The sequence below is a fragment of the Haliaeetus leucocephalus genome, unplaced genomic scaffold, assembly GCF_000737465.1.
Source record: "Haliaeetus leucocephalus isolate CR32 unplaced genomic scaffold, Haliaeetus_leucocephalus-4.0 Scaffold264, whole genome shotgun sequence".
In the NCBI taxonomy this organism is placed as follows: domain Eukaryota; kingdom Metazoa; phylum Chordata; class Aves; order Accipitriformes; family Accipitridae; genus Haliaeetus; species Haliaeetus leucocephalus.
The window spans coordinates 214,970-238,602 of NW_010972700.1; the positions used below are offsets into that span (position 1 = coordinate 214,970).

Here is a 23,633-nt window from a genome sequence, read left to right on the forward strand (position 1 = left end):
GCGCGGGTGACGGTTCCGAGGCAGCTCTGGGCTCCCGCCCGTGGCCGGATCGGGGGGGGCGGCCCCGGCCCCGGCCCCGGCCCGGTTCCTCCCCGCTGCCCGCGGGTCTGCGGCAAAATCCGACCAATCCGAGGCCGCGCTCGGCGCTGCCGCCCCGCCCCGCCCCGCCGCTGCTCCCCGCCTCGTTCGGTGGGAGCGCCGGAGGGACGCCTGCCGGGCCGCGCTCTCTTTGTTTTCCTCGGTCGTGGCGGCTCCGTGTTTTCTTTGCCTACCCGGACACTGCGGTCCCGAGGGCTGCCCCCTCCTCCGTGCAGCCCTGGGGGCTGCGCCCCGAGCGTTCAGCGCTTTCGCGTCCGCAAGGAGCGGGCTGCGGGTCGGTGCGAGAGGGAGCAGGGAGCGAGACCCTAAGCGGCCGGGAAAATCGGCAGAGAGGGGCTCCGGTGGGAAAACTCCGAGACCCGAAGCTCCTGTGAAAGGAACTCGGAGCGGCTGCTTGGGAGCGCAGAAGGAACCGTCCGCCCTTCCCCTCTTCGGGCAGCCCCAGTCCCGGGGCGCCGGTCTCGCTGCCGGCCCTGCAATGGAGCAGCGCTCCTTAACGTGCAGCTGGATGCAACAAGCGAAAGAAATCATGACAGACATTACCAACCATGTCTGTATGACATCTCAGAAATGACAAATAAAGGAAAAAATTTTCTTCAAATGAGCAATGCAGAAATTTTGCTGTGTATGTCGCGCTTTTGGTAACTAACCTCGCATGCGTGCTGCTTACAGTATGTTGGACTGTATTTGTAAAGTAAACAAATAACTACTGAAAGAGTTAATGGGACTATATTTTTAAATTAAATGTGTTAAGATTTACAATGTTACTTACACAGTCAGAATAGAAGTGATATAGCTATGGTACTTGATATTATTAGGATTTTGTGCACTTCAAACAGGTCTAACTTTTAAAAATTATTGATACGCTTTAAAATTTCTACTGTTGTTTATGTAGTCTCATTCTGGAACATAATTCACAGAATTTAGGCAACAACTCTGAAATATTTCTTGGCAGAATATATTCCCTAAATTCAAGGGAAAAATGTGATTGAGATATTCATGTATTAAGTTATAGGTGTTCAGAAAAGTACAAGTCTTTGTTATGTTTATAATTATCACTGTGAATTCCATTTTCATTCAAACTGTTATTTTAAATAAATTAAGGAATTGCCACTCAACTATATACAAAATGAACAGGCAAAACTAGCTATAATTTAGATTGTGTTCACTTTTTGACTGAACAGGATGAACTAAAACTGTTTATAGAGTAACTGAAAGGGGTTTTTTTGCTAGTGGATCTGCCAGGCTGGTGCCTAACATTACCATTTGGCTCCACAAAGTTGGCTTTGTTCTTTATACCTAAAGATCTGTGTCTAGATATGTTTCCTGAGGCAGTTATAAACAACCTTCTGAATGCCAAAGGAAGCCTAAATGAATTACACAAAATCTTTCAGTCTGTCAAAATCATAATTTCTTCATAACTCTTCCTAAGTGCAGGGTGAGCATCCTAGTATAACTTTTCCCTCTAGCAGTATAACCACTGGAAGATTTGGAAAATAATCTTCCAAAGTGTCCTAACAGAAATGAGTGATGCAGAGCCTGAGACCAGTAGATTACAGATTACTTAGCTGCAAACCCCTTTCCCCAAAGTCTGGAGCACATTTAATGTAATTTAAAATCCTGCTTTCTGGGAGGCTGCCTTGCCTCTTGGTTGCTGCAAGTGACCACAGATGTGTTTCCTAAGTGTTTCTTTTACTGGCATAGTCAGTTCTGTCATGGACCAGAGGGTTTTCTTAGACAAAAATAAGTAGAGCGGAAAGAAAATTTTGCTGCTGACTATAATCCCTAATGAAGTTGCTTTTACTGTTGATTAGAGACCAATTATTATTTGGATCATTTAGGATCCAATCCCCAGGTTATACATACTACATTTTCCTCATGAATTTGGACACATATTGCTAGGAGCTAAATTAGAAAGGAAACCTATGCAAGCCTCTGCTCCATTTAAAAAAAAAATCTGTAGCTTTTCAAGTGTGCTTTAATTAGGACAGTCACCCTAGTTCCTCATTAAACTATAATGAGGAAGTTGCATTTGCTTATTGCAGTAAGGCAACATCTCACCATGACTGCACAAGAAAGTACATAATTAGTAAAAAAAATCATCACATCAATGTATTATATCCAACAGCAAAGTAGCTTCTAATTTTCTTGAGAGCTTATACGGCAATTGAAATCCATATCTGTATTTGCTACAACTGTAATAATAGTAATAATATTATGCAAACTAAAATAATGTAAGATCTTTTTAATAGAGTGTATTATTCCTAACATTGCAAACAAAGTAAAGGTGGAAAAGGATAGAAAAGCCTTTCATCTTACTTTTTAGCTATGAAATTCTAAGACTTTTGGTATATGGACTGACATCACTGAGTTATCCCTATATATAACTGTGATCTGTAACATTTGAGGGAGCTTGGTTGGAGGTATTTTTGCATTACAAGTTCTTTAGAATGTGAAGGTGTATTGGAACCCAGTGATACAGCTGAGGCACCACATGTATTTCTTCTTTGCTACTGTTTGTTGTATAGGCAACTGAAAGAAAGCTCATTTATTTAAACTCGCTTTGCTACATTCCTTCATCCAGCGGAATTTGCTTGAAAGCCACGAGTCTTTAATACCAGTAGATTTGCCAGCACTCTTATCATGTAATCCATCTGACTTGCAGGACATTTCCATTTCCATCTGAGGCCTCATCAGTGTGATGGCAGCACAGGGTTCACAGCCGGTGAAACCACCAGTGGCTAAGAACAAAAATAGGGAATGCGAAGAAGTGGATCTAAGTGTCACAGAGGGTGAAAATCCAGTTACTGAGGTGAGCAGAGTAGTGAGTGAAGAGGTGTTTGGAATGAAGTTCTAAAGAAAATAATGAATTTCTAGTCAGATGACAAGAAGAATTTGGAGAAATGTGCTGGACTTACCTCCACACTCAGAGAAGGCCAAGGCCCTCTCCTGTGGTACTGACTCTGATTTCCACATACAGGAGTTTGCTCACAGAGAAATCCCACTCCTGGAGACAGATACCCTCACCCCCATGGGCTTTCTCCGGTATTCCAGTGCTTTGACCCAGAGATGTGCGCTTGTGGCCCGCAAAGCCCCTCGTATCCTGGGCTGCATAAAAAGCTGCATGGCCAGCAGGTCAAGGGAGGTGATTCTCCCCTTCTACTCTGCTCTCATGAGACCCCACCTGGAGTAATGCATCCAGCTCTGGGGTCCCCAGCACAAGGAGGACATGGACCTGCTCAAGCAGGTCCAGAGGAGGGGCACAAAAATGATCAGAGGGCTGGAACACCTCTCCCGTGAAGAAAGGCTGAGAGAGTTGGGGTTGTTCAGCCTGGGGAGAAGCAAGCTCTGGGGACACCTTACTGCAGCCTTTCAAAATAGAAAGACAGAGAGAGACTTTTTACTAAGGCCTGTAGTGACAGGACAAGGGGCCACTGTTTTAAACTGGAAGAGGGTAGATTTAGGTGGGACATAAGGAAGACGTTTTTTGCAATGAGGGTGGTGGGACACCGGACCAGGTTGCCCAGAAAAATTGTGGCTGCCCCATCTCTGGAAGTGTTCAGGCTGGATGGGGCCTTGAGCAACCTGGCCTAGTGGAAGGTGTCCCTGCCCAGGGCAGGGGGGGTTGCACTAGATGATCTTTGATGGTGTCTTCCAACCCAAACTGTTCCATGATTGCAATCTTCTGAAACGCATATATGCAGGGAACTGCTCTGGACACTACAGAAGACTTGTGACATTAAACACAGTTTTTATATCACTGCAGTTCTTCAAGAGAGGTGTAATTGCTGGAGATATGTAGCTGCAGCTAATGATCAATAAAACAGCGTAATGAAAACATTACAGGTCTAAATGTATCCACTCGCGAACAAAACCCTTAGGCACAGATACTGTTACCATATCAGAAGAGTCTGGTGCTCCAGACAGCTCTCTTCCTCTATGTTTCTCTCCACAAACCATCCCTGATGTCCCACTTCGGTTATGATACAGTCCTACTTAAAAGCCTCTCTGCTTGCGGGGTGGGGAGGAAAGGTGCAGGGGGTAGTATCTTGCCATAGGTGATAATTTCCTTCCTCTAAGACCAGAGCATTCCTCCTTCCCCCCAGGGTATGGGGAGGGCAGAGGTGCTGCACAGGTGGGAGCTGTGGCCTCAATGCAGTGTGCTGCAGGCCACCAGGTGCAGCTTCTGGGAACATCTGAGCAAGAGGAATCAGCTAGACAGTCTCTCATAATTTATAACTGTGAATCTAAAGAGCTTTAACATTGTGCTCTTGGGTGATACTTGTGCCAACAAGGTAGATTAATTCAAATATTGCTCACTGTTCACTGATGTAACAAGAGGAATAGCTACGCACAATGAGGAAATTTAAGAGGGGCAAGTTTGAAAATCACACTTAAAACAGGAATATACCAGCACTGCAAGGAGTTTCTTCTGAATGGAAAGATTTTTGCTTTACAGTGCAGGTCTGACTAGTTAAGGATCTAGACCAAAATAAGACAATTCCCCTAAAGCGTTTCTCATGTTATTTCTGAATTAAATTAAGTCACAGGGAAGCTTTACATCTTTTAAAGAACAAAGGCCTATAAACTAAGACTTTCTTCATTCTTAGATATAGTTATATGGGTTTGGGATGCTCTCCTATTTAATTTCATGCTGCAAAGATTTTTCCACTTCCCCCTCAGTCTTCTAGCCACCCCCCTCCCCATATTTCATACCATAAGTAGTCTGTAGTGATAAAAGATGAGCAGATTCAACAACAAGAACGAGCATTTTACCAATCCTGTTACAAGAAAAACACAAGAGAATCAATAAATCACTACAAATGCAATTAGTATTTTTTCATTTAAAAAGGATGAGGAGCTGGAAAAATCTACCACCCTTTTCCTGTAAGAGCCAGAAGTTTTAAGAAATTGCCACAGAACATGGTTTTAGCTTTGTAACAAAATCAGCATATTAACCCTTAGCACCCAAACACTTTTGTAAAGCAACACAACTCTTTTCTGACCCTGTGGGTGGCTCTGAAAAGAGCCTTTGGGTTATAATGTTATATTGCGAAAAGCCTGAGCAGCTTTGCTCGCTGAGCTTATTTGCTTTTAGCCTTATGGCTCTCAGTCTTCTTGGGCAGCAGCACAGCCTGGATGTTGGGCAGCACCCCGCCCTGCGCGATGGTCACCTTGCCCAGCAGCTTGTTGAGCTCCTCGTCGTTGCGGATGGCCAGCTGCAGGTGCCGGGGGATGATGCGCGTCTTCTTGTTGTCGCGGGCCGCGTTGCCCGCCAGCTCCAGGATCTCGGCCGTCAGGTACTCCAGCACGGCCGCCATGTAGACGGGCGCTCCAGCCCCCACCCGTTCCGCGTAGTTGCCTTTCCGGAGGAGCCGGTGCACTCGGCCGACGGGGAACTGCAGCCCGGCCCGCGACGAGCGCGACTTGGCCTTAGCCCGGACTTTGCCTCCCTGCTTCCCGCGGCCGGACATGCTTTAGGCGCTTGAAAAACTCCAGCCAGACCCCGCCCGACAGCAACGGGGCGATCATACTGACGCAACGTCTGCTCCCTTTTATCCCTTCCCTGGGCGGGATTAGCTCTTGGTGATTGGCTGAAAACAGTCGTCACCTATACAACCAATGAGAAGACGGATCCTATAGTAACCAATCAGCGACAAAGATACACCCCGTGAGGGAAAGTCCAATCGAATTGTACGAGTTAGAGGTCTGGTATTTGCATAACAGCCCTATAAATAGAGGGAGCTGCGGCCATTTTAGCTGCTGGTTTCGTTCTGTAAGAGGGGGAAGCTGTGCTCGCCATGCCCGAGCCGGCCAAGTCCGCCCCCGCGCCCAAGAAGGGCTCCAAGAAAGCCGTCACCAAGACGCAGAAGAAGGGTGACAAGAAGCGAAAGAAGAGCCGCAAGGAGAGCTACTCGATCTACGTGTACAAGGTGCTGAAGCAGGTGCACCCCGACACGGGCATCTCGTCCAAGGCCATGGGCATCATGAACTCCTTCGTCAACGACATCTTCGAGCGCATCGCCGGCGAGGCCTCGCGCCTGGCGCACTACAACAAGCGCTCCACCATCACCTCGCGGGAGATCCAGACGGCCGTGCGGCTCCTGCTGCCCGGCGAGCTGGCCAAGCACGCCGTCTCCGAGGGCACCAAGGCCGTCACCAAGTACACCAGCTCCAAGTAGAGCGTCTCCCGGATCCACAGTTCTAACCCAAAGGCTCTTTTAAGAGCCACCCACATACTCCTTGAAAGAGCTTTAACACAGTAATGTCTTGGGTCTTATGTGTGAAATTGTACTTAAGAAACGCTAAATAGAATTTGCAGTCTGTTAAATCACATTTATCATAGCTTGCGAGCATTAACTGTTTCTGAAATCCTTCGTGAATATTTTACAGCTTCAAGTGAATTCAAATGTGTTAACTATTACTTAATGACTTAACATTCAAATAGTCTTCCAATAAACGTAAGCAGTATTGTTCAGCTTTTTTCAGCAGAGATGTGAGGCAGTGCATTATACTACATGTTCCATCACAAATATTTTTCAATAGGTGTCAGCAATATTGTTCGGCTTTTCTCAGCAGAGATGTGAGGTGTGGTACATTATACTACACGTTCCATCACAAATAAAGTCACATAGCTTCCACTAGCTACGTTAAGACACGCCCCGAAAAATGAAGATGAGGGAAAAATAGAAGACCCTAATCCCCTTTTTTGCATAGCTGTCCCGGGATAGTCTGAGCTTGAACAATTTCCCTTCTGTATGAGAAGACAGGAAGCAGCCTGGTAGATCAGAAGGCAAGGACGAGAAGACCAGGAGAAGCGAGGCCACCTCTGAGACGGGGTAGACGCTTTGGGAGGACGAGCTGTCCGGGGACGCGTGGAGCCGGCATCACCGGTAAACGCGGAGCCGGCGCGGGCAGCGCTCGGTCCGCCGGCAGCAGCGCGGGCTTTTCGAAATTTTCTAATCGCCCAATAAGCGGCTGCGGCTTCTCCCATCAGCCAATCACAACCGGCCCCAGGGTGAGCTTCCCGGAGCCACCGATGCCGCGGGGAGCTCCGCGCCGCTTTCGCTCCCTGCGCTTCAACCGGCCGCAGGAGCCCCCGGCGCAAAGCGCTGTGTCCGCAGCAGCCCCGGCCAACCGCCCGGCAGAGCTCCCCCCGCTCCGGCTGCACCGCTACCTGGCCGGCAGGGTGCGGAAGAGGACCGCAGGGAGCTCTACCGCCTCCCGCCCCGGCAATCTCCTCCTCAAAAAAGCAGGTCGGTGAAGTCACGCCGAGATTAAAGACCTGCTCACGACAGCGCTGCCAAGCGGAAAGGTCACTGCCAAGGGAGCGGAGAAGCCGTGCTGACAGTTCCCGGCTACGGTCACTAAGAGGTGTGGCGATCGCGCCCGGGCTGTTAGGAACCGCGGCGGTTAAAGCACCGAAAGAAACGTCCGCGCCCCGGAGCGATACCCGCCCTAAGCAGTCCCTTTAACACATACACCCCTCTTGCGCTGCTCAAAAAAAGTCAGCCTTCAGAAAGCGTTATCGCAGGGAATGTAAACTTTATTTTTCCAAGTCATAGCGTAATCACGGCCGGAAGTTTAGCGTCCCATCCACTCCACAGACGAACGTCCCACGCAGATAGTGGCGTGTGGGTAGCTCTGCTGCAGGCACGGAGCTCGATGACGGAGTGTGTCAGCCCTTTTGGGGACAGTAGTGGGTGGCTCTTAAAAGAGCCGTTGGGTTTAAGTATTTCCACTTGAACACTTCACTTCTTGGGCGCCGCCTTCTTCGCCTTGGCCGCTTTGGGCTTGGCCGCCTTGGGCTTGGCTGCTTTGGGCTTCACCGCCTTCGCCTTGGCCGGGCTCTTCGCCGCTGCCGCCGCTTTTTTGGGCTTGGCAGCCTTGGTCGCCTTCTTGGGGCTCTTGGCCGCTTTCTTGGCCGCGGCAGCCGCCGGCTTCTTGGCTTTCTTGGGGCTCTTCTTCGCTGTCACCGCTTTCTTGGGCTTCTTGGCGGCGCCGGCGGGCTTCTTGGCCGCCGGCTTCTTGGGCTTGGCGGCGGCTGCCCGCTTCTTGGGGGCTTTTTCCTTCACCTCGCCGGGCTTTTTGCTGAGACGGAAGGAGCCGGAGGCGCCGGTGCCCTTGGTCTGCACCAGGGTGCCCTTGCTGACCAGGCTCTTGAGCCCCAGCTTGATGCGGCTGTTGTTCTTCTCCACGTCGTAGCCGCCGGCGGCCAGCGCCTTCTTGAGCGCGGCGAGCGAGAGCCCCTTGCGCTCCTTGGAGGCGGACACGGCCTTGGTGATCAGCTCGGTGACGCTGGGGCCCGCCGGCTTGCGGGCTCGGGAGCCGCCCGCCGCCTTCTTGGGCTTCTTGGCGGCGGCCTTGGCGGCGGGGGCCGCGACGGCGGGCGCGGCGGCGGGAGCGGTCTCCGACATCGCTGCAGAGGCTCCTTCCTAATCAAAAGCAAGTAATTGGGCTACAGTAACCCCGATGCCTGAATTTATAGCGAAGCGGTGATCTGTGATTGGTGCTTTGCAGAGCCCGCCTAACTGTTAGCCAGGAAGAGCTTTTCGTCCTCCGAGTCTGTGTTTCTTCGGAGTTATAAATTCATATTTTTTGTAAAATGCGTGCCACGAAATCGCCCCAGCTTCTTCGGGGAGCGAAGAGAAGACGGTGGACTTTCATTCGGGGGAGTTTCTTGCTGTTGGGACCCCAGATGAGAGAGAAAAGATGTGTTTAACGCCGCGTTGTGAAGGCAGGGAGACCCCGGCAACGGCAAACTTTTGTTTTTCCTTCTAAATTAAAATAAAACCCGTAGATAAAAAGTCTCCCCCGTAACGCAGGCTTATTCTTTAGGGGCTTTTCTCCAGATTGGGAGAGAAACCGAGGGGGCAGCTTCGGTATTTTTGTCGTAAATTGATTTCAAAGAGAAGGAAGTAACACAATTTCATGGCTGAGCTTTGAATATGGATAAAGAATCGGCTCCCTTAACCATATCTTTAACTATTAAGGATACAGTATTTCTACAGAATTTCGAGTTTCGGGAAAATAAGAGACCTTCAGAGGAATATATATACTGTTGAAAAGTGTCTGGAACTTGTCAGGGCTCTGCATTTTTTGCGGAGTTCTCTAAGTGAACAGCAAGATTTTGATATTTTTACAAATAGCCTCTGTTTACAAAATGAAGCTGTCAATGCCTAGTTAATGCATATAAATTCCGGATAAACTGCTAGTTTAACGCTTTCTCGGTTACAGTAGTGTATACTATTATTCTTTAAGACATACGGAAGTCAGAAGCAGACTTATAGGGTAAAAATGTCAATCACGTATAGATACACTAATATGTACAGTATGCTACTTAAACATTAATGGAGCCTGCTGAAGCCTTGATTCTCTCAAATAAATTAAATAATGTGGAAATTTGGCCTGCGTGAACAGAATGCTTCAGCTTCAATTTTACCAATAAATATTTGGACACAAGTTGTTGGGTTTTTTTTTCTTTTTTTTTCCCATAGGTTTCATAAAACCTGCCATTCTCTTCTTTAAAGGAAAACACTCGCCAATTTAGGTTTTCATCCAAACCCTCAGATATTTATTGAAATAATTTGCAGACAATCCTCATAAATCAGAATCAGCTTTAATTATTATGATCCCACTTAATTATTAAGCCTCACAAAGTGACAACAGAAATTAATTAAATTTTTAAGGACTGCTAGGAATAGTTTCGGATAATTTTTTATTAAATCAGAAGACAAAAGCCTGGACTGGCTTCTAATTATAAAGCAGCCAGATTTCTTTTCCTTGATTGAAAAGAACAAATTAAGCCCAAACCTAATATTTTGCCCCATTGTACTTTGTAAAAACTTGTCATGCAAAACGCCAGTGGACTGTGTCAGCAAAGAAGCATCTCTTCTAGCACACATGAATTTGAGATTCTATAAGACAGGTAGTATGTTGCAAAAGGCCCTGGCATTTATTTTCATACATTAAATGGTGAAGACACAATTAAGTTATACTTAATAGTAAGTAGTTTTAGGTGAAATGAGATAGATTAAAATGGCAAGGATAAATGAAATACATTAGAATAACAAAAGTGAAAACAATGAACTGTCAGTTTTTCATATTCTCTTTTAGTTCTATTTTTATTTTGTTGTGTCTGTGTGTAGGCCAGCTAACAAATACTTTGAAGGAGAGGAAAGGAAAACCAGAGAAAGGGAAAAATTGGGCTTTTCAGTACTGCACAGTAAAAACCAGGGTGAAAAGCATACTGAAGTGGGCTGTGGAATCTGCCACGCTTCTCGTGAATGTGACGTCGGTCCCACATAAGCAACTAGACCAAATCCATGGCAGCCATAGAGTTTGACCGCTCAGGCTGGTAACTCAAATGAATAGGAGGAATATGTTCCTGACAGGTAAAAAGGTAGTTCCTTGTGGCAAGATAAGGGCATTATGCTTATTTTCCAGGTTAGGTGAATGGAGATGGGCATAAAGCAGAATCAGACCATAAGTGATACAAAAGACAGAGCTGGGAAGAGTTGTCAGCTCTCTGTAATGCACATTTTTCTGGGAATAAGGGCTGAAATAAGTTTAATGTGCCTTGATCTCTGTAGCTTTGACGATTTGGAGTTAGAGCTCTATGAGTCCGGTTTATTACACTCAAAACTGGTCAGGAAGCTGGGAGCAGCTGGGAGCAGCTGGGAGCAACTGGGAGTGGACAGTACGCACTGGTGCAGGAGTGCAGTTGTAGGCCCGGGGGGGGGAATCCTCTTCACCAGCTCCATCCCTCTTGTCCACACATCTGGGCAAGTTTCCCTTCAAGTTTGCTCTTTGTAAACCTGTTCTCAGTCCACCGGAGGAGGAGAGATTTCCTTCCCGTCCCCCCTAAACCGCTGCAGATCCGAGATACAGACGGGAGGTAGGAGTAGAGGGGCGAGGAGCCCCCCGAGCTCGCTCCCTACGCAGCTTGACCTCCATCCACAGCACGCAGGGGTTGCTGTCCCTGCGCTGTGACAAGTTTTAAAAGGACAAGATGGTCTCTGTTTTTGTAAGGAAAGCAGATGAAGAAGGTTGTTATCTGAGGATTTCGAAGAGCAGAATTTGGGACTTCTCCCACATTTAGTTCTGGATGTGTCCGTGTAAATCTGTGTGTCTTTTAAACAGTTCCCTGCTCCCTATTCTGAGCTGCACTTCTGAAGCTCTTTGCTTTTCCCTAGTAGTCTGAGACACTGGAAGACTTGGCAGCCGGCCTCCGGCATTTTGTGTCAGCATCCTTTGTTGTATCTATTCCTCAACCATCACACTGGCTCTGCTCTGCACAGAGAATTATTCCTGGCCTACTTCTGAGCAGTGACAATTTTCCTAGTCTTACCAACCATTTCTACAAAAGGCGATCTTTTTTTTAAAGAGAAAGGCTTTAGAGCTAGGAGGTGGTGTGAAAAGGGAAGGCTTTGCTAGGGTTATTCCGCTCCCTCTGGCTCCAGCAATGACATTTTCTAATTAATTGGATGAAATAAACTTGTCAGAAGCTTTGAACAATTTTCAGGTTTGCATTGCTGGAAATAGCTGTTAAATGCAACACTGGATCAAATAACAGTTCTCAGTTTTGAGAGACATCAATCACTATCTACCTTACAAATAGCATTGGTATTGCCCGGGGTGTTTTACAGATAAGAGAAAAAGACAAAGCAAAGCGAGCATCTCACCACATAACTTAGCAAATCAGTGGTAGAATATGGAACAGTTTTGCAACCTGACAGAGAACTTTTCTTCCTGCCAAGCAACATTACTTGAAAAAAAATTTTGAGAGTGAGCTGGTAATAAAAATTGTTTGCGGTTTCCGTGTGAAGAGACAAATATCTAATTATGATTCTTTTTATATTAAATTTCAATCAAACAGCAAAGATTGAAAGTTCTCCCGGTTTTCCTTTCCAAGCATCCTGTCCAAATGCAGGCTCTGTTTATCTCCTACTCAGGACCTCAAACCAATTTCTTATCCCTCCTTAAAATGCATATCTTACTTCCCCAAAGCAGAACCTTCTTTCCATGCATCATCACACGACATGCCCCAGCTTCCTTCCTTGCCTAGCAATATAGGTGCTACTGCAGATTACAGAAGATCCTACAAATTGCCAGTGTATTTTCCAATGCAAGGATCTTCAAAACAAAAATAGTTCACAGATAACACAAGAACTCACTCTGAAAACTGTATAGCAGAGAAAACACTTGACTTTTTTCTTATCAAGACAGAAGCTCCACATGGAGGAGAAATAGATAGACATTAGACAAATAGAGGCAAATTAGACATTCAGACTGCAGGAAACAATCCAGATAAGATGATTAGCCAAATTTAGCTGAAAGCCTGCACTCATTTAGTTACAATTACTATTGTTAGCCTAGTGAAGACCCAGAGAAATTACAAACTTTTAATTGAAGCATGATATCTTCTTGACAAAGAATGATTTTGCAGACATTCAGGTATATCACTCTAAATATTAGTAATAAAAACACAATACCAAGGTCAAAAGACATTAGTCAAGTCTCTGGCATGCTGCAACTATATTGACAGCTGATTCAGCAATTGTAAAGTTTATATAGTAGGGAAGAGTCAAGAAGTCAAAGGGCAGTCAGTAGTAAAGAAGCCTGTATCCTTTTAGATACATACTTCAACTAAGCTAACAAAAATATACTGACAAGTATTTCAGTGTTAGGGCAATCAGACCTCCTAAAAAAAGGTATCTAACGAATACCTAATGCAGTAGGTCCTACCTCCATGCTCAAAGAAAGGTCAACTAGAGCACGGAGACACTACATCTTCTCTGGGCAGCCTGTTGCAAAAAATGATCCAGTCCTTTAATCATTTTGTGGCCCTTTGCTGGTCTCACTCCATTTATGTCCATGTCACTGTTGCACTGGGGAGCCCAGAACTGGACCCAGCACTCCAGATGGGTCTCACCAGTGCTAATTGGAGGGAAACTATCATTTCCCTCAGTACTGTTTTGCAAATACTACCTCTCCAGGATACTTTGTGAAACCTATGTGATTAACCCTGAATGGCACTCCTGCTGTTTTTTAAATTTTGGTAGTTAAATAAAGCTAGCTTCAAAAAACATTAACTCTCACACAGCCCTTAGTTTCAAGGATTGTCAAGACCAGTTTAGGCTACCCTGACTTGGCTCAGTGATGATGTTGTCCATGACTGTAGGACTTGTTAAGGCTAGTCAGAGTCTCAGCAAAACTGACACGCTAGAAAAAAAAAAAATCTACATTCATGTTGATTAAAAGGTAGGGAGAGGTGACTCTCCTGCCTGACATACCTGCTAAGTATTTGCCAACCAGCAAAAAAGAAGGGCTGTGCATTTTAATGAATCAGCCTCAAAATCTCCTTGTCTGTCCAGAAAATGACAGCTTAAAGCATCAAAATATTCCTTCCAGCTTCTGAAAGCCTTTGGATCAGAGATCCTCTTTTAATCAAATTTTACATCTCTCCATGCATCCCTGGGACTGAGAATTATCATTAGTAGTAATAGTAGTACTACACATAGGAATCCCAGTTATAAGCAGGATTCTGTTCTACTATGTTATGTAGACCAATTGACTTGGTATTATTTTCAGTTGAAGAAAAAGAGGAAGCGGGTAAATGTAGAAAGACAAAGAAATATAGGGACCTGCAAGCAAAAGCGAGGAAACGTAACCCTACCCGTAACCCTCACTGAGTGCCTGGAAAAAATTGAAATGTGATATCTGAACCTATGTTACATGCTGTCTATTCTTCCAGGTGCACAACAGTCAAATGACAATTCTTTTTTTGTGAGTCAGATTGCAAATACTGATTCATTCAGAGATAGAAATTGAAACTAGGCCATCAGTATAGAAAATCTACGTCCTACCCCTTCAGTGTCACTCAGGATGTATGTGTTAGTAGATGCCATTTCCTAAGCTATCAAAGGTACTTCTAGCCCTTCATGCTGAGTGAAGGGAAATAGGATGCTGGAAGCTTACCTGTGGGGATATGCAGTAGACCCAGCTGTGCGCCCAGCCTGCGCAGGCACACTGTTACTCTCAAGGTATCTGAAGAATATGGGCAAGAACTAAGCACATAATAAGGCATTCTGGGTTACAGATTTATGCATTGCTCAGGTTTACAGACTCAGCACACCCTGGGGAAGAAATAGCTCATTGATATCGAGTTGTACTAATTACCAGTTCAACCAACTTCAAGGAAGATATGAATAAACCCACGAATTTTTAGCACTCAAAACAGACATTGCTTTGTAAGACATAAGGGAAGAAATTAAAGCCGTGTTTAACTGGCTTGGTCCAAAATTAACTTTAGAAAGAGTCTCAGCAGAGGATGCAATGCTTCTGTAGAGCTGACTGATACACTGCAGATTTTCTCTCTGTTCCATTTTATTTCATTTTAGAAAAATATTAGAAGTGAAACTAATAATCAGGGAAACTTGGTCTAGCACACACACACCCCCACCCCCTGGGTAGAAAGTTATATTTAAATGTTTATGATTGTCAACTATGAAATTAAAATGCTGTGTCAAAGAGAGTTCTGCAGGGACCAATCCTAGGCCTGGTATAATTTTATTTATGATCTGAATTATAGCCTACAGGGCCTGTATAGAAGTGCTATGGGTACCAACAAGCAAAGAAATGCTAGAATGATGGAGGACAGTTTATGTATCGAAAGATGCCTGATAAATTGGAGATACTGTCTTCAAAAATGTGTAAGATACTTCACCTGGAAAGAAATATAGCAGTTTTATAAATATTGGACAGTAACAGTTGACTAGCACCTGAGTAGATCTGGATCTTCAGGTTATAGTTATAACTTGACAATGAATCAACAACAGTCGGTTACTAGGTGTTAGGAAAGGAACACAATGACAACATCTGCAAGACAGATGAACAAGATCTTCCTCTGTAGTCAGGAATGGTATAGTCTCACTTGGAGTTTTAGGCCTAGTTTTTAGTACTGAACTTCAGGTACTGAGAAGTGAACAATAAGAGAATACATGGAAGGTGCAACAGTACTTAGCAGAGAGGTCTAGGAACTATTCCATAATGGAAAGGCACATATTGTTGGAGTTCCCTGACTCAGATTGAAGGCTGAAAAACCGAAGTTTCTTCTCAAACACTTAAAGCATGAAGAGGAAGGAAGTCATCTTTCCTCAGTGTACATTCTAGGAAGTACAGGAACTAATGTTCTTTGCTGCAGCAAGTTAGCAGCAAGGAAATAATTTCTAATATGGAGTAGAAAATTTTACTTGGGAAGATAGCAGGGTCTCCAAGAATCAGTGAGACTAAGCAACTATCAGAAATAAAATAGGTTTTGTTGACTCTTCATGATGGGTGGAGGGCAACAAAAATGACTGATGTCTAATTACTAGTAATTATCACAGAACTATAGATTAGAGAGTATCTGTGTAGGCAAGGGAGGAGTGCTGGATGCAATACACTTTGCATTTAGTAATATTTTTGGAACCATCTTCCATAGCATTCTCATTTGGGATCTGAGGGAGTACGGGCAGGATCAGCAGGCTGTTAGATGTTTGAAAATTGTCTGTAGCACAGGGTCAAAGGGCTATAGTTAACAACTTAGTGTCTGGGGGCAACCAGTAAAGAAAAGAATGCCTCTGGGCCGAATACTTGATATCATTTGGTGTTTTCTGGAATGACCTGGATGATAGGAGAGAAGGTAGCCTTAGCATGTGTGGATGGTATTAGATTAAAAGAGTAGACAGAGTCAAAAGTAAGACACTCAGTTAAAAGGAACTTTAATAAACTTGAGGTATGGGCCAAAAGAAATCTTGCACAATTTGTCAAAGAGAAGTGCAAAGTTCTGCATCTGAAGCAGAATAGCTACTTGCATTGGCACAGGCTGGGAAACGACTGGTCTGACCTGGACAGGGCCTGGGCGTTGCGGTGGCTTTCTCAACTGCTGCATCCTTAAAGGCAAGCCTGCTGCTGCGTCCAGAGCCTTAGCATAAATAAAACCCTGTAAGCAGCTGGGGTTTCCAACCGAAGTATTTGGTTTTCTAACCAAGTATTACTGTAACAAAGACAAAGCACAGCAGTAGTGTCTGGAGACACCGACACAACGCACGTCACCATTTTCCAGACTTGGCTTCCTCCAGAAACACACAGTCTAAGACAAAATTCAATACATTCCTACAGGGATACCCACAGTAGATTCATTACTTGGAAAACTATGCCCCAGAGAGGCTGTTTGGGCAGGGCAATACTTCAGCTGCTGTTAAGTGCTTACAACTCCGCAAGAGTTGGCCGAGTTCAACAGCAAAACTTACTGCCCAGTAAGCTTACCGCAGGAGCCCAGGCAAGGAGAGGAGCTGATCAGTCTCAGATGTGCAAGAAAGACTGTGCTTACTATGCTTTCATGATACATCTTTCTAGCTTAATCAACGGTCAATGAATCAGGAGACTTGCACTGCTTCAAATGCCAGTTTAGAAAGCGGAGTAAGGATTTAAGAGAAGCAGTCAAGCATCAGCTGGGGTTGCCAAGTAGCTGGTTTGCTGTTTGCCATCCCTTATTCGAATGCAGGAGCCGATTTGCATGGTGTGCTATAGAGCTCTGAGCTCCATGGGCCACTCTGGTCCTGGGAAACCACCTGGAGCACTTGTTGGAGAAGTCCTTTGGTGTCTTCCTGGGGGAAGCCTAGAGCCAAGGGAGGAAAACAACATAGGCAAAAGGATGCCCCTGCCCCCAGTTGCAGGTTATTGAACCTGTCCCTTCCTTCCCATGTCCTAAACCAGCTTCACATGAGGAACTGGTTATCGTACTGTCTTCCCAACACCCCAGCCTGGAGTTCCTCCAGCCTTTCTTTGTAGACCTATTCAGCTGTACCAGCTCTTCAGTGAGCCTGCACGACTGCAGCTTGTGCATAAGGTAGACTGAGACACACCACACTCTCTACTCCAAAGGCATGCTAGGCTGGCCCTGAACAGCTGTCCTGACAGCTGGTACCTTGTTGTGTGAGAGAAACACCCCAGAAAGTGTATTTTTGTGATTCTAACAAACAGCTTTGCTTTGAAAGGAACCCTGAAACATCTGGCCTGGTAGGGAGGAGGTGTGAGTGGTGGCAGGACCATGTGAGTGCCTCGGTGTCGGTGCCTGCCAAGTACAACATTCCTTCGGAAGTGCGTGTGCAGTGTCCCTTCCTGTGATCCGCTGTTGGAGACTAATCCTGTGACATTGTTTTCCATGAGGAAACTGCATTCAGCTCCTGCTGGTTTGCAGAGCAACACAGCAGTGACTCAGACAACATGTACTTGCCCGCTGCTGGCATGGGGCAGGGGAAGCGAGATGATTTCTGGAAGATTTTACCCCTGTGTGGATCATCTTCTGATCTGTAAGAAGCCACTCTCTGTGCAAGGCAAACTGCATCCTCAAAGGTCAGCCCGGGCTGCTGACAGAGGTCTTTTCTTGATTTATCAGTCCCTGTGTAATTTCTGGACTTGGCAGCTAGAATAAGGTTGGAAACAGTCCAAACCAGGGCTGCAGCGCAACCTTTTGTATCTCTGACTGAGGGGGAGCCTTTAAATAAAAAGATGAGAATGGGGCTCTCCACCTCTGACTGTCTCATCTGGTGGAGAAGGGGGAGGGGAGAGATGAAATTAGTTATCAAAGTACCAATCATTAAACTAAATTCATGATCACAGTCCCCCCAGATCTCTTGGCATACCTATCAAATAGATGGGTATGATCCACACACTGGGAAGCTGATAGCTGTAACATTTCAATATTTAAACATTAGGTGACATTGTTTGCTAGCTTTACTTAAGCAGCATAAACCACTTCTGCAACTACGCTACTTCCAGGAGGTTCCTTCCAAGTGGCAAATCCACACATGCAAACATTGACTTGGGCCTCAGCCTCAAGATAAAAGTTTTCTGTGCTTAAAATATTTCTTACCAAAATCACATGGGCTGCTCAATCTCAGTAAGCACAGCTTTGTAGCATGGCTTACATGCTGAACTGAAGATAGGGTAAGTGGGCATGCGTATACAGAGAATGAGGACCACCGGGGTAGATTTAGAAGCCTGAAGCATGCCAAAGAAGTCAGATCTTGTGCAGTTTACAGTTTTACCCACGTGTAGAGACAGGTCCCAGCTGACCACATCTCTGTACTGTCAGAGTTCAATACTCTCCGACCAGGTTCTTTTAGATATTACGCATGAGGAGAGTTTAATGTTTAATATCAAATATCCTTGTTGAGCATATTTGGCATTACATGGGATTTTGATTTAGCGAAGTGAGAAATCGCATCACAAGCATAATATAGCATTTGCAATATACAGCTGAATCACAGCGCAAACACGATTCTCTTTACTGGTTTCTGTATGCTTATCGTCACAATGCTGGGCCTCCCCAGTCACTGGGAAGGAATATGCTGGTTGAAACTATCTCAAGCCCATTGCTCTTTTCAAACTTTGATTTGTTGTCCAGTTTTTATATTTTGTGTTGGGCTGAGCCACATATACACTGCTCCCCTGTCACGCTGGTCTGGCTTGCTCAGGAGGACGTTATTCTTTGTTAGTTGTCTGAGGGAACCCGATGATTCACTGGTGCAGCTGTCTTACCTAAAACCATGGTAACCCTCCAGTGTCCCTGGTGTTGAGATAAGTGCAGTTTTCTTTACTGTACATTATTCCCCAAGCTCATTGCTTTTTGCCCTTCTCTTCTGAGCTCTCCTCCACTGTGGGGATGTGCTGGTCTGTCAAAACTGCCCAGGTTTTCAGTACAAGGGAACAGTTTGTTTCTTTCCCCCAGATAGTCCAGATGAGATCTACGATGTTTTCAGCATGGCAGATCACAGGAGCATGATAATAGCGCAAAGAAGGGGTCTGTGCAATGTGTCTCATTCACAAAGGACAGATTGCAATTCCATTTTTCCTTTGAAAGTGGCAGAGAATATTTTGAGTAGGGAAAGAAGCACCAGCTGCCAATGAGTGGAAAGCACAAGGAATATGAAAACCTGTCCAATACTCATACAAAATTCAAAACTACTAATTTGAAAAATATTAATACCTTTCCAGAAGTTTATTCACATATATTCTTACAATATAGTGTCTGACAGTAATTTTTTGCCCAATATTGATCTAAAACTTGAAGCCTGAAGTTCTATGAGCATTTAATGAGTTATGTTTTTTAAGTCAGTACTAAATTAATTTAAATTAATAATTTAATAATTTAATAACCCTGAGGTTATCAGTACAGGCACAATACCCTACAGGACCCCTATCTTATTGTGCTAGACTTTAAACACATATGAAAAACTATCAAATTAATTACCTAGAGGATGCAAAACCAGAATATAAGCAAGGTAGCTGAAAACTTACAAATGGAAACCAAAAGCTGAGTGTAAAAATCATGAGTATAGACAGCATGTATTCTCAGTACACTAGAGGCTTAGCCATTTGCCTCTATCTCGCAGAATTAAATCTGGCTTGATTCCATCTTGTTGTGAATTTGTGTTTAATCTACACATGTGCTAAAAGAACAACATTTTAAGTGGTCTTGCTTGAGCACTGTCACTAGTAAGTATGGGCAGGGGTTGGGGAGCAGAAAGGGAGGGGTATTGAAATCTGGTGTTCTGCCGCTAGTGAGGCACTAGTAAGTGAAGAAAAGAAAGTAATAATTAAAAAAAAAACCCAAAACTATTCTGGAATCCTTCTTTAGGCTAGTTACAGCAGAAAAGGCTTGAGTTTGTTTACTGTTTTGTGACCTGTTAGTTCTGTATAAACAAGAACTGTAGCAAGCATGATACATTTTTTAAGCGCCAGTATCATACTCGGCTCACTTGTTCACTCCTCACAGGAAGAGAAAGGAGTTATGCTTAGGACTAGAAAAAATCTAAGGAGACTCCCCATTACACCTATGCATTCCTCTGCACCTCTGCAGCAGGAAGCACAGTTGCTACAGCCGAGGTAAAAGCTGTGAATGCCTCTGCCAGGGGAACAATAGTAACTGATTAGAAGAGTTCAGTGATGGTTACTTCATATTAGAAGAAGGGAAAAGCGAAGGTCATTCCCATGTTTCTTAATATACTCCTTTTCTGAAGTGATGCAGACTACTTAGGGAGAAGAAAATTTTCATCTAAATCGTATTTGTCATCACCTTCTGAAAAAAAAAAAACTCCCCCTCTCCCCCCAAACACTGACACTGAAAAAGACATAGATTTGATATTGACCATGAAAACATCTAGGGACAGTATTAGAAACAATAGTCGAGATGAGAGGATAACGAGCTCCTCTTTTAAGCTTTTAATATGACCGTAGAGAGCAAAACAGTCCTTTGGTTTTATGATGGAATGGAATTCCATCATTATTAAATAGACTGAGGGAAGATACTCCTTCCCAGTTTAGTACCACAATAGAGAAAAACTACTTAGCATATGTTCTAACATGGCACAGTTTAAAAGAGTATGTAGAAATTATGTTTCCATTTCCTACATAAAAGGACAGAAGAAAATAAAATTATAACACCCCCACCTTTTTTTTCCCCAGAAAAAAAAAAGAAACCAATCTTTATGTGTTAGTCCAGTAGTTATTCCAGCTCAGGATGTTCTTATAAGGTGACATTTGTAACATCCTTAGACAAGGATTGCTCCTTACTTTCATAAATACCAGTTCAGAATCTTGTCTGTATCCACTAGAGATTTGGACCCATAAAACAACAGATAAAGATTGAAAAGCTTGATCTGCAGGACAAAAGAAAGGTGATTTTCTTGCTAAATAATGTAGCAGAAATTTAAATCTACAGTTATACTAAAGCATATTTTGTAAAAAATAAGGAAAAATCCCCACAGCAGTAACTCCAATGGAGCAAAATTAAGAAAAGTCACAATCTAATATAAAGGTAATAATATAAAAGAGATTCTATTCCACCTACTGGTTAATATGTGCTTACATCAAAAATTGGTTATGTAATTATGGGAAGAGAGAATCAATCTTCCCATTTCTTAAATGGGACATGGAAAGCAAAATACAAACCAAATATATTAGAAAGCCTGACAGCACAGATATTGTGGAAAATTCCCTAAAGCCAGTAAGAGATTTCAAAATATTAACAATCCTGAAAGTTTATAGAACTTTGAATACAAATAGAGCAAAGCAGTTAGTGAAAACTAGCATGAAAATAATGAGAATTTACAGTAATTCAAAGACACCTCGGTCATTTCAAGAAAATGCAATACAGACACATATGCACAGCAAATGGGTTTATACAAATCCAAGGAGGAGGAAAAAACCTTTCCAGTTGTTACGAACATGTACGACGTTGGGATTTATTTTTTGGGGGGGGGGGGGGAGGTTAATGTTTTGTTTACTTCGCAGACCCTACAGCACTGTTTAGCAGGTAACGGCAGGCGATGCTCCATCCCGCTGTGACGGAGGCAGAAAGAACTGGCGGGAACCCCGCCCTCGTCGCTGCAGTCCCCAACCAGGTCGGCTCCCACCGCATAAAAGCCGCCGCACCGCCCCGCTCCGGTCATACTCCTTCTTCGGGGCTGAGTGACGGCAGCATGTCCGGCAGAGGCAAGGGCGGGAAGGGGCTCGGCAAGGGGGGCGCCAAGCGCCACCGCAAGGTGCTGCGCGACAACATCCAGGGCATCACCAAGCCGGCCATCCGGCGCCTGGCTCGGCGCGGCGGCGTGAAGCGCATCTCGGGGCTCATCTACGAGGAGACGCGCGGCGTGCTGAAGGTCTTCCTGGAGAACGTGATCCGCGACGCCGTCACCTACACCGAGCACGCCAAGAGGAAGACGGTCACGGCCATGGACGTAGTCTACGCCCTCAAGCGCCAGGGACGCACCCTCTACGGCTTCGGCGGCTGAACGCCTCTTCGCTCCCCGACCGATCACCTCGAGAACCCAAAGGCTCTTTTCAGAGCCACCCACTTAATCTGGAAAAGAGTTGTATTGCTTCAAAGCTGGTAAACGGAAAATGAATTTCTATAAGCTTTGTTCTTAGTAATTCATTAGTTTTTTTTGTTAATTACTATATAGGTAGTTCTTAAAATTAAGCTCCCGATAATTAATTGTATAATGTTAATAGGTTAAGTAGATATTGAGTTGGTAAAACTCAAAGCTATTGATTTCAATATCAGTGCAATTAGAATTAAATGATTTCTTTTGTTTATTCCCTGAAGAAATGAGCTGAACAGAAGAACACTATAAACTTATTCTGTTTTGAGCTGGTGATCTGGCCGGGCTGGGAGACAGGTACACATTGCCCTGTGGGCATCTCTCCTGGTCTCTGTTTTTCCACTGATGGAGTAAACAGCAGTAGATATGTATTTAAGTTATGTTATCCCTGTAATGATGCTCTTGGCACATGAAAATGTGTGGGAGCAGGGTGGGAGGTGTCCCAGCTGGTCACCCCCTGAGCCCCTTCTCATAAAAATTAAATACCGGAATGATCCCAAGTCTGTCACCTGACTGCTTTTTAGGGACCTGTTTGTTATTCTTTGTGCATCCAGTAAGTTGAAGCTTAGGAAGCTTTTTTCTTTTAATGGCTGCTGAAACCACAGCAGTTCTCTGTATCCAGGGTCAGCAGCAGTTTTCCCTTCACCTGACAACTCTTCTCTGCTCAGGCTCTGAGGAGAGCTCTCCTGGCTAGCAAAGCAGCAGGAACACACAGTGGGGAAAAATGGAAACGGACTAGAAGTTTGTATTGCAGCAAGCAACAGCCTAGGAATACTACTTGGGCTGAAATAAATTTAATCTTGTTGAAAACATTATCCCTTGAACTATTGCATTTTCATGTGAATTCACCTCAATCCAAAAGCATTTATTGTACTAGCTATGGTATTAATTTCTACTATTTCCAGATTAAAAGTTACCGTAGGTAAAAAAAAAAACAGAAAACCAAAAGCAGCAAACAACTCCCTGCCCCTGCCAAAAAAAAGCCCCCCCCAACCCAACAAAAAACAACCTCCCAAAAACAAACCCCAAGCCCCAAAAATGCCTTTATAAGGAATCCTATTGATGAAACCCTGTACAACCCTGTACCTTATTTTTCAAAGCTCAAGCCTCAGTGAATTAGAACAAAATGAACATGAACCTTCTACGCGTTCAGGACAGCAAAATTTACAACTAAGCATTTCCTTTTTCAAGTTTTTATTACAGGTTTTCATTTTCGAGATACACTATAAAAAATTGCTACAAGAAATATATAAACCCGAAAACAAGAGCGGCGAGTGCAAGGCGGAGGGAGGGTGAGGGCGGATGGCGAAAAGGCGCCCTTCCGAGGCGCGCTTTTCGAATTCGAAGGTATCCAATCATAACGACGTGTTGCTGCCAGCCAATCAGAGGGGCGAGCATGCTATAAAAGCCGCCCCGGCAAGCGAGCGGCGTCATTCCACGGCGGCGGTTTCAAGAAGCGTTTCGGGTCTCTCGGAGCGATGGCGCGCACGAAGCAGACGGCGCGTAAGTCGACGGGCGGGAAGGCGCCCCGCAAGCAGCTGGCCACCAAGGCGGCCCGCAAGAGCGCGCCGGCCACGGGCGGCGGGAAGAAAGCGGCCCGCT

General features: G+C 44.8%; 4 protein-coding genes across 8 annotated transcripts in view; 2 read left to right on the top strand and 2 right to left on the bottom strand.

The window, feature by feature from the left end:
* LOC104832836 (histone H2B 1/2/3/4/6) overlaps window positions 1-6,572 on the top strand; it is an 8,107-nt gene extending 1,535 nt beyond the window's left edge. Inside the window, exon 2 of one of the 2 annotated variants that reach the window (XM_010569215.1) lies at window positions 6,065-6,572. In XM_010569215.1, coding sequence (XP_010567517.1) covers window positions 6,065-6,281 — 217 coding nt within the window. In that variant the 3' untranslated portion in view covers window positions 6,282-6,572. Of the gene's footprint in view, window positions 1-5,874 lie in introns of those variants that run through there. The other variant, XM_010569214.1, reaches the window with a different exon arrangement.
* LOC104832837 (histone H2A.J) lies at window positions 2,447-5,614 on the bottom strand. Of its 3 annotated transcripts, none has more exons than XR_774473.1 (3): window positions 5,274-5,614; window positions 4,816-4,880; window positions 2,447-2,840 (listed from the first exon to the last, which is right to left on the bottom strand). XR_774473.1 is itself a non-coding variant. In XM_010569216.1 (1 exon), exon 1 carries the CDS (start codon window positions 5,571-5,573, stop codon window positions 5,184-5,186), a length of 390 nt encoding a protein of 129 aa, XP_010567518.1. In that variant the 5' UTR covers window positions 5,574-5,614; the 3' UTR covers window positions 4,887-5,183. The 3 variants fall into 3 exon arrangements, 1 of the variants encoding a protein (XP_010567518.1); XR_774472.1 differs by lacking the exon at window positions 2,447-2,840 and adding an exon at window positions 3,914-4,295; XM_010569216.1 differs by lacking the exons at window positions 2,447-2,840; window positions 4,816-4,880 and having other exon boundaries at window positions 4,887-5,614.
* Window positions 6,573-7,627: 1,055 nt separating the features above from the next.
* Window positions 7,628-8,899, bottom strand: LOC104832841 (histone H1.10). Its single transcript, XM_010569221.1, has one exon. It carries the CDS (start codon window positions 8,514-8,516, stop codon window positions 7,851-7,853), a length of 666 nt encoding a protein of 221 aa, XP_010567523.1. The 5' UTR covers window positions 8,517-8,899; the 3' UTR covers window positions 7,628-7,850.
* Window positions 8,900-21,629: 12,730 nt separating this feature from the next.
* The window catches only part of LOC104832845 (histone H4), a 20,902-nt gene continuing 18,898 nt past the window's right edge, over window positions 21,630-23,633 (top strand). Inside the window, exons 1-2 of one of the 2 annotated variants that reach the window (XM_010569225.1) lie at window positions 21,630-21,936; window positions 23,508-23,633. The exon at window positions 23,508-23,633 is cut by the window's right edge and continues 449 nt beyond it. In XM_010569225.1, coding sequence (XP_010567527.1) covers window positions 21,630-21,936; window positions 23,508-23,633 — 433 coding nt within the window. Of the gene's footprint in view, window positions 21,963-23,507 lie in introns of both variants that reach the window. The other variant, XM_010569224.1, reaches the window with a different exon arrangement.

What these genes read in the sequence shown, in the direction of transcription:
- LOC104832841 (XM_010569221.1), bottom strand. Translation starts at nt 8,516, where the DNA reads ATGTCGGAGACCGCTCCCGCCGCCGCGCCCGCCGTCGCGGCCCCCGCC.
- LOC104832837 (XM_010569216.1), bottom strand. Translation starts at nt 5,573, where the DNA reads ATGTCCGGCCGCGGGAAGCAGGGAGGCAAAGTCCGGGCTAAGGCCAAG.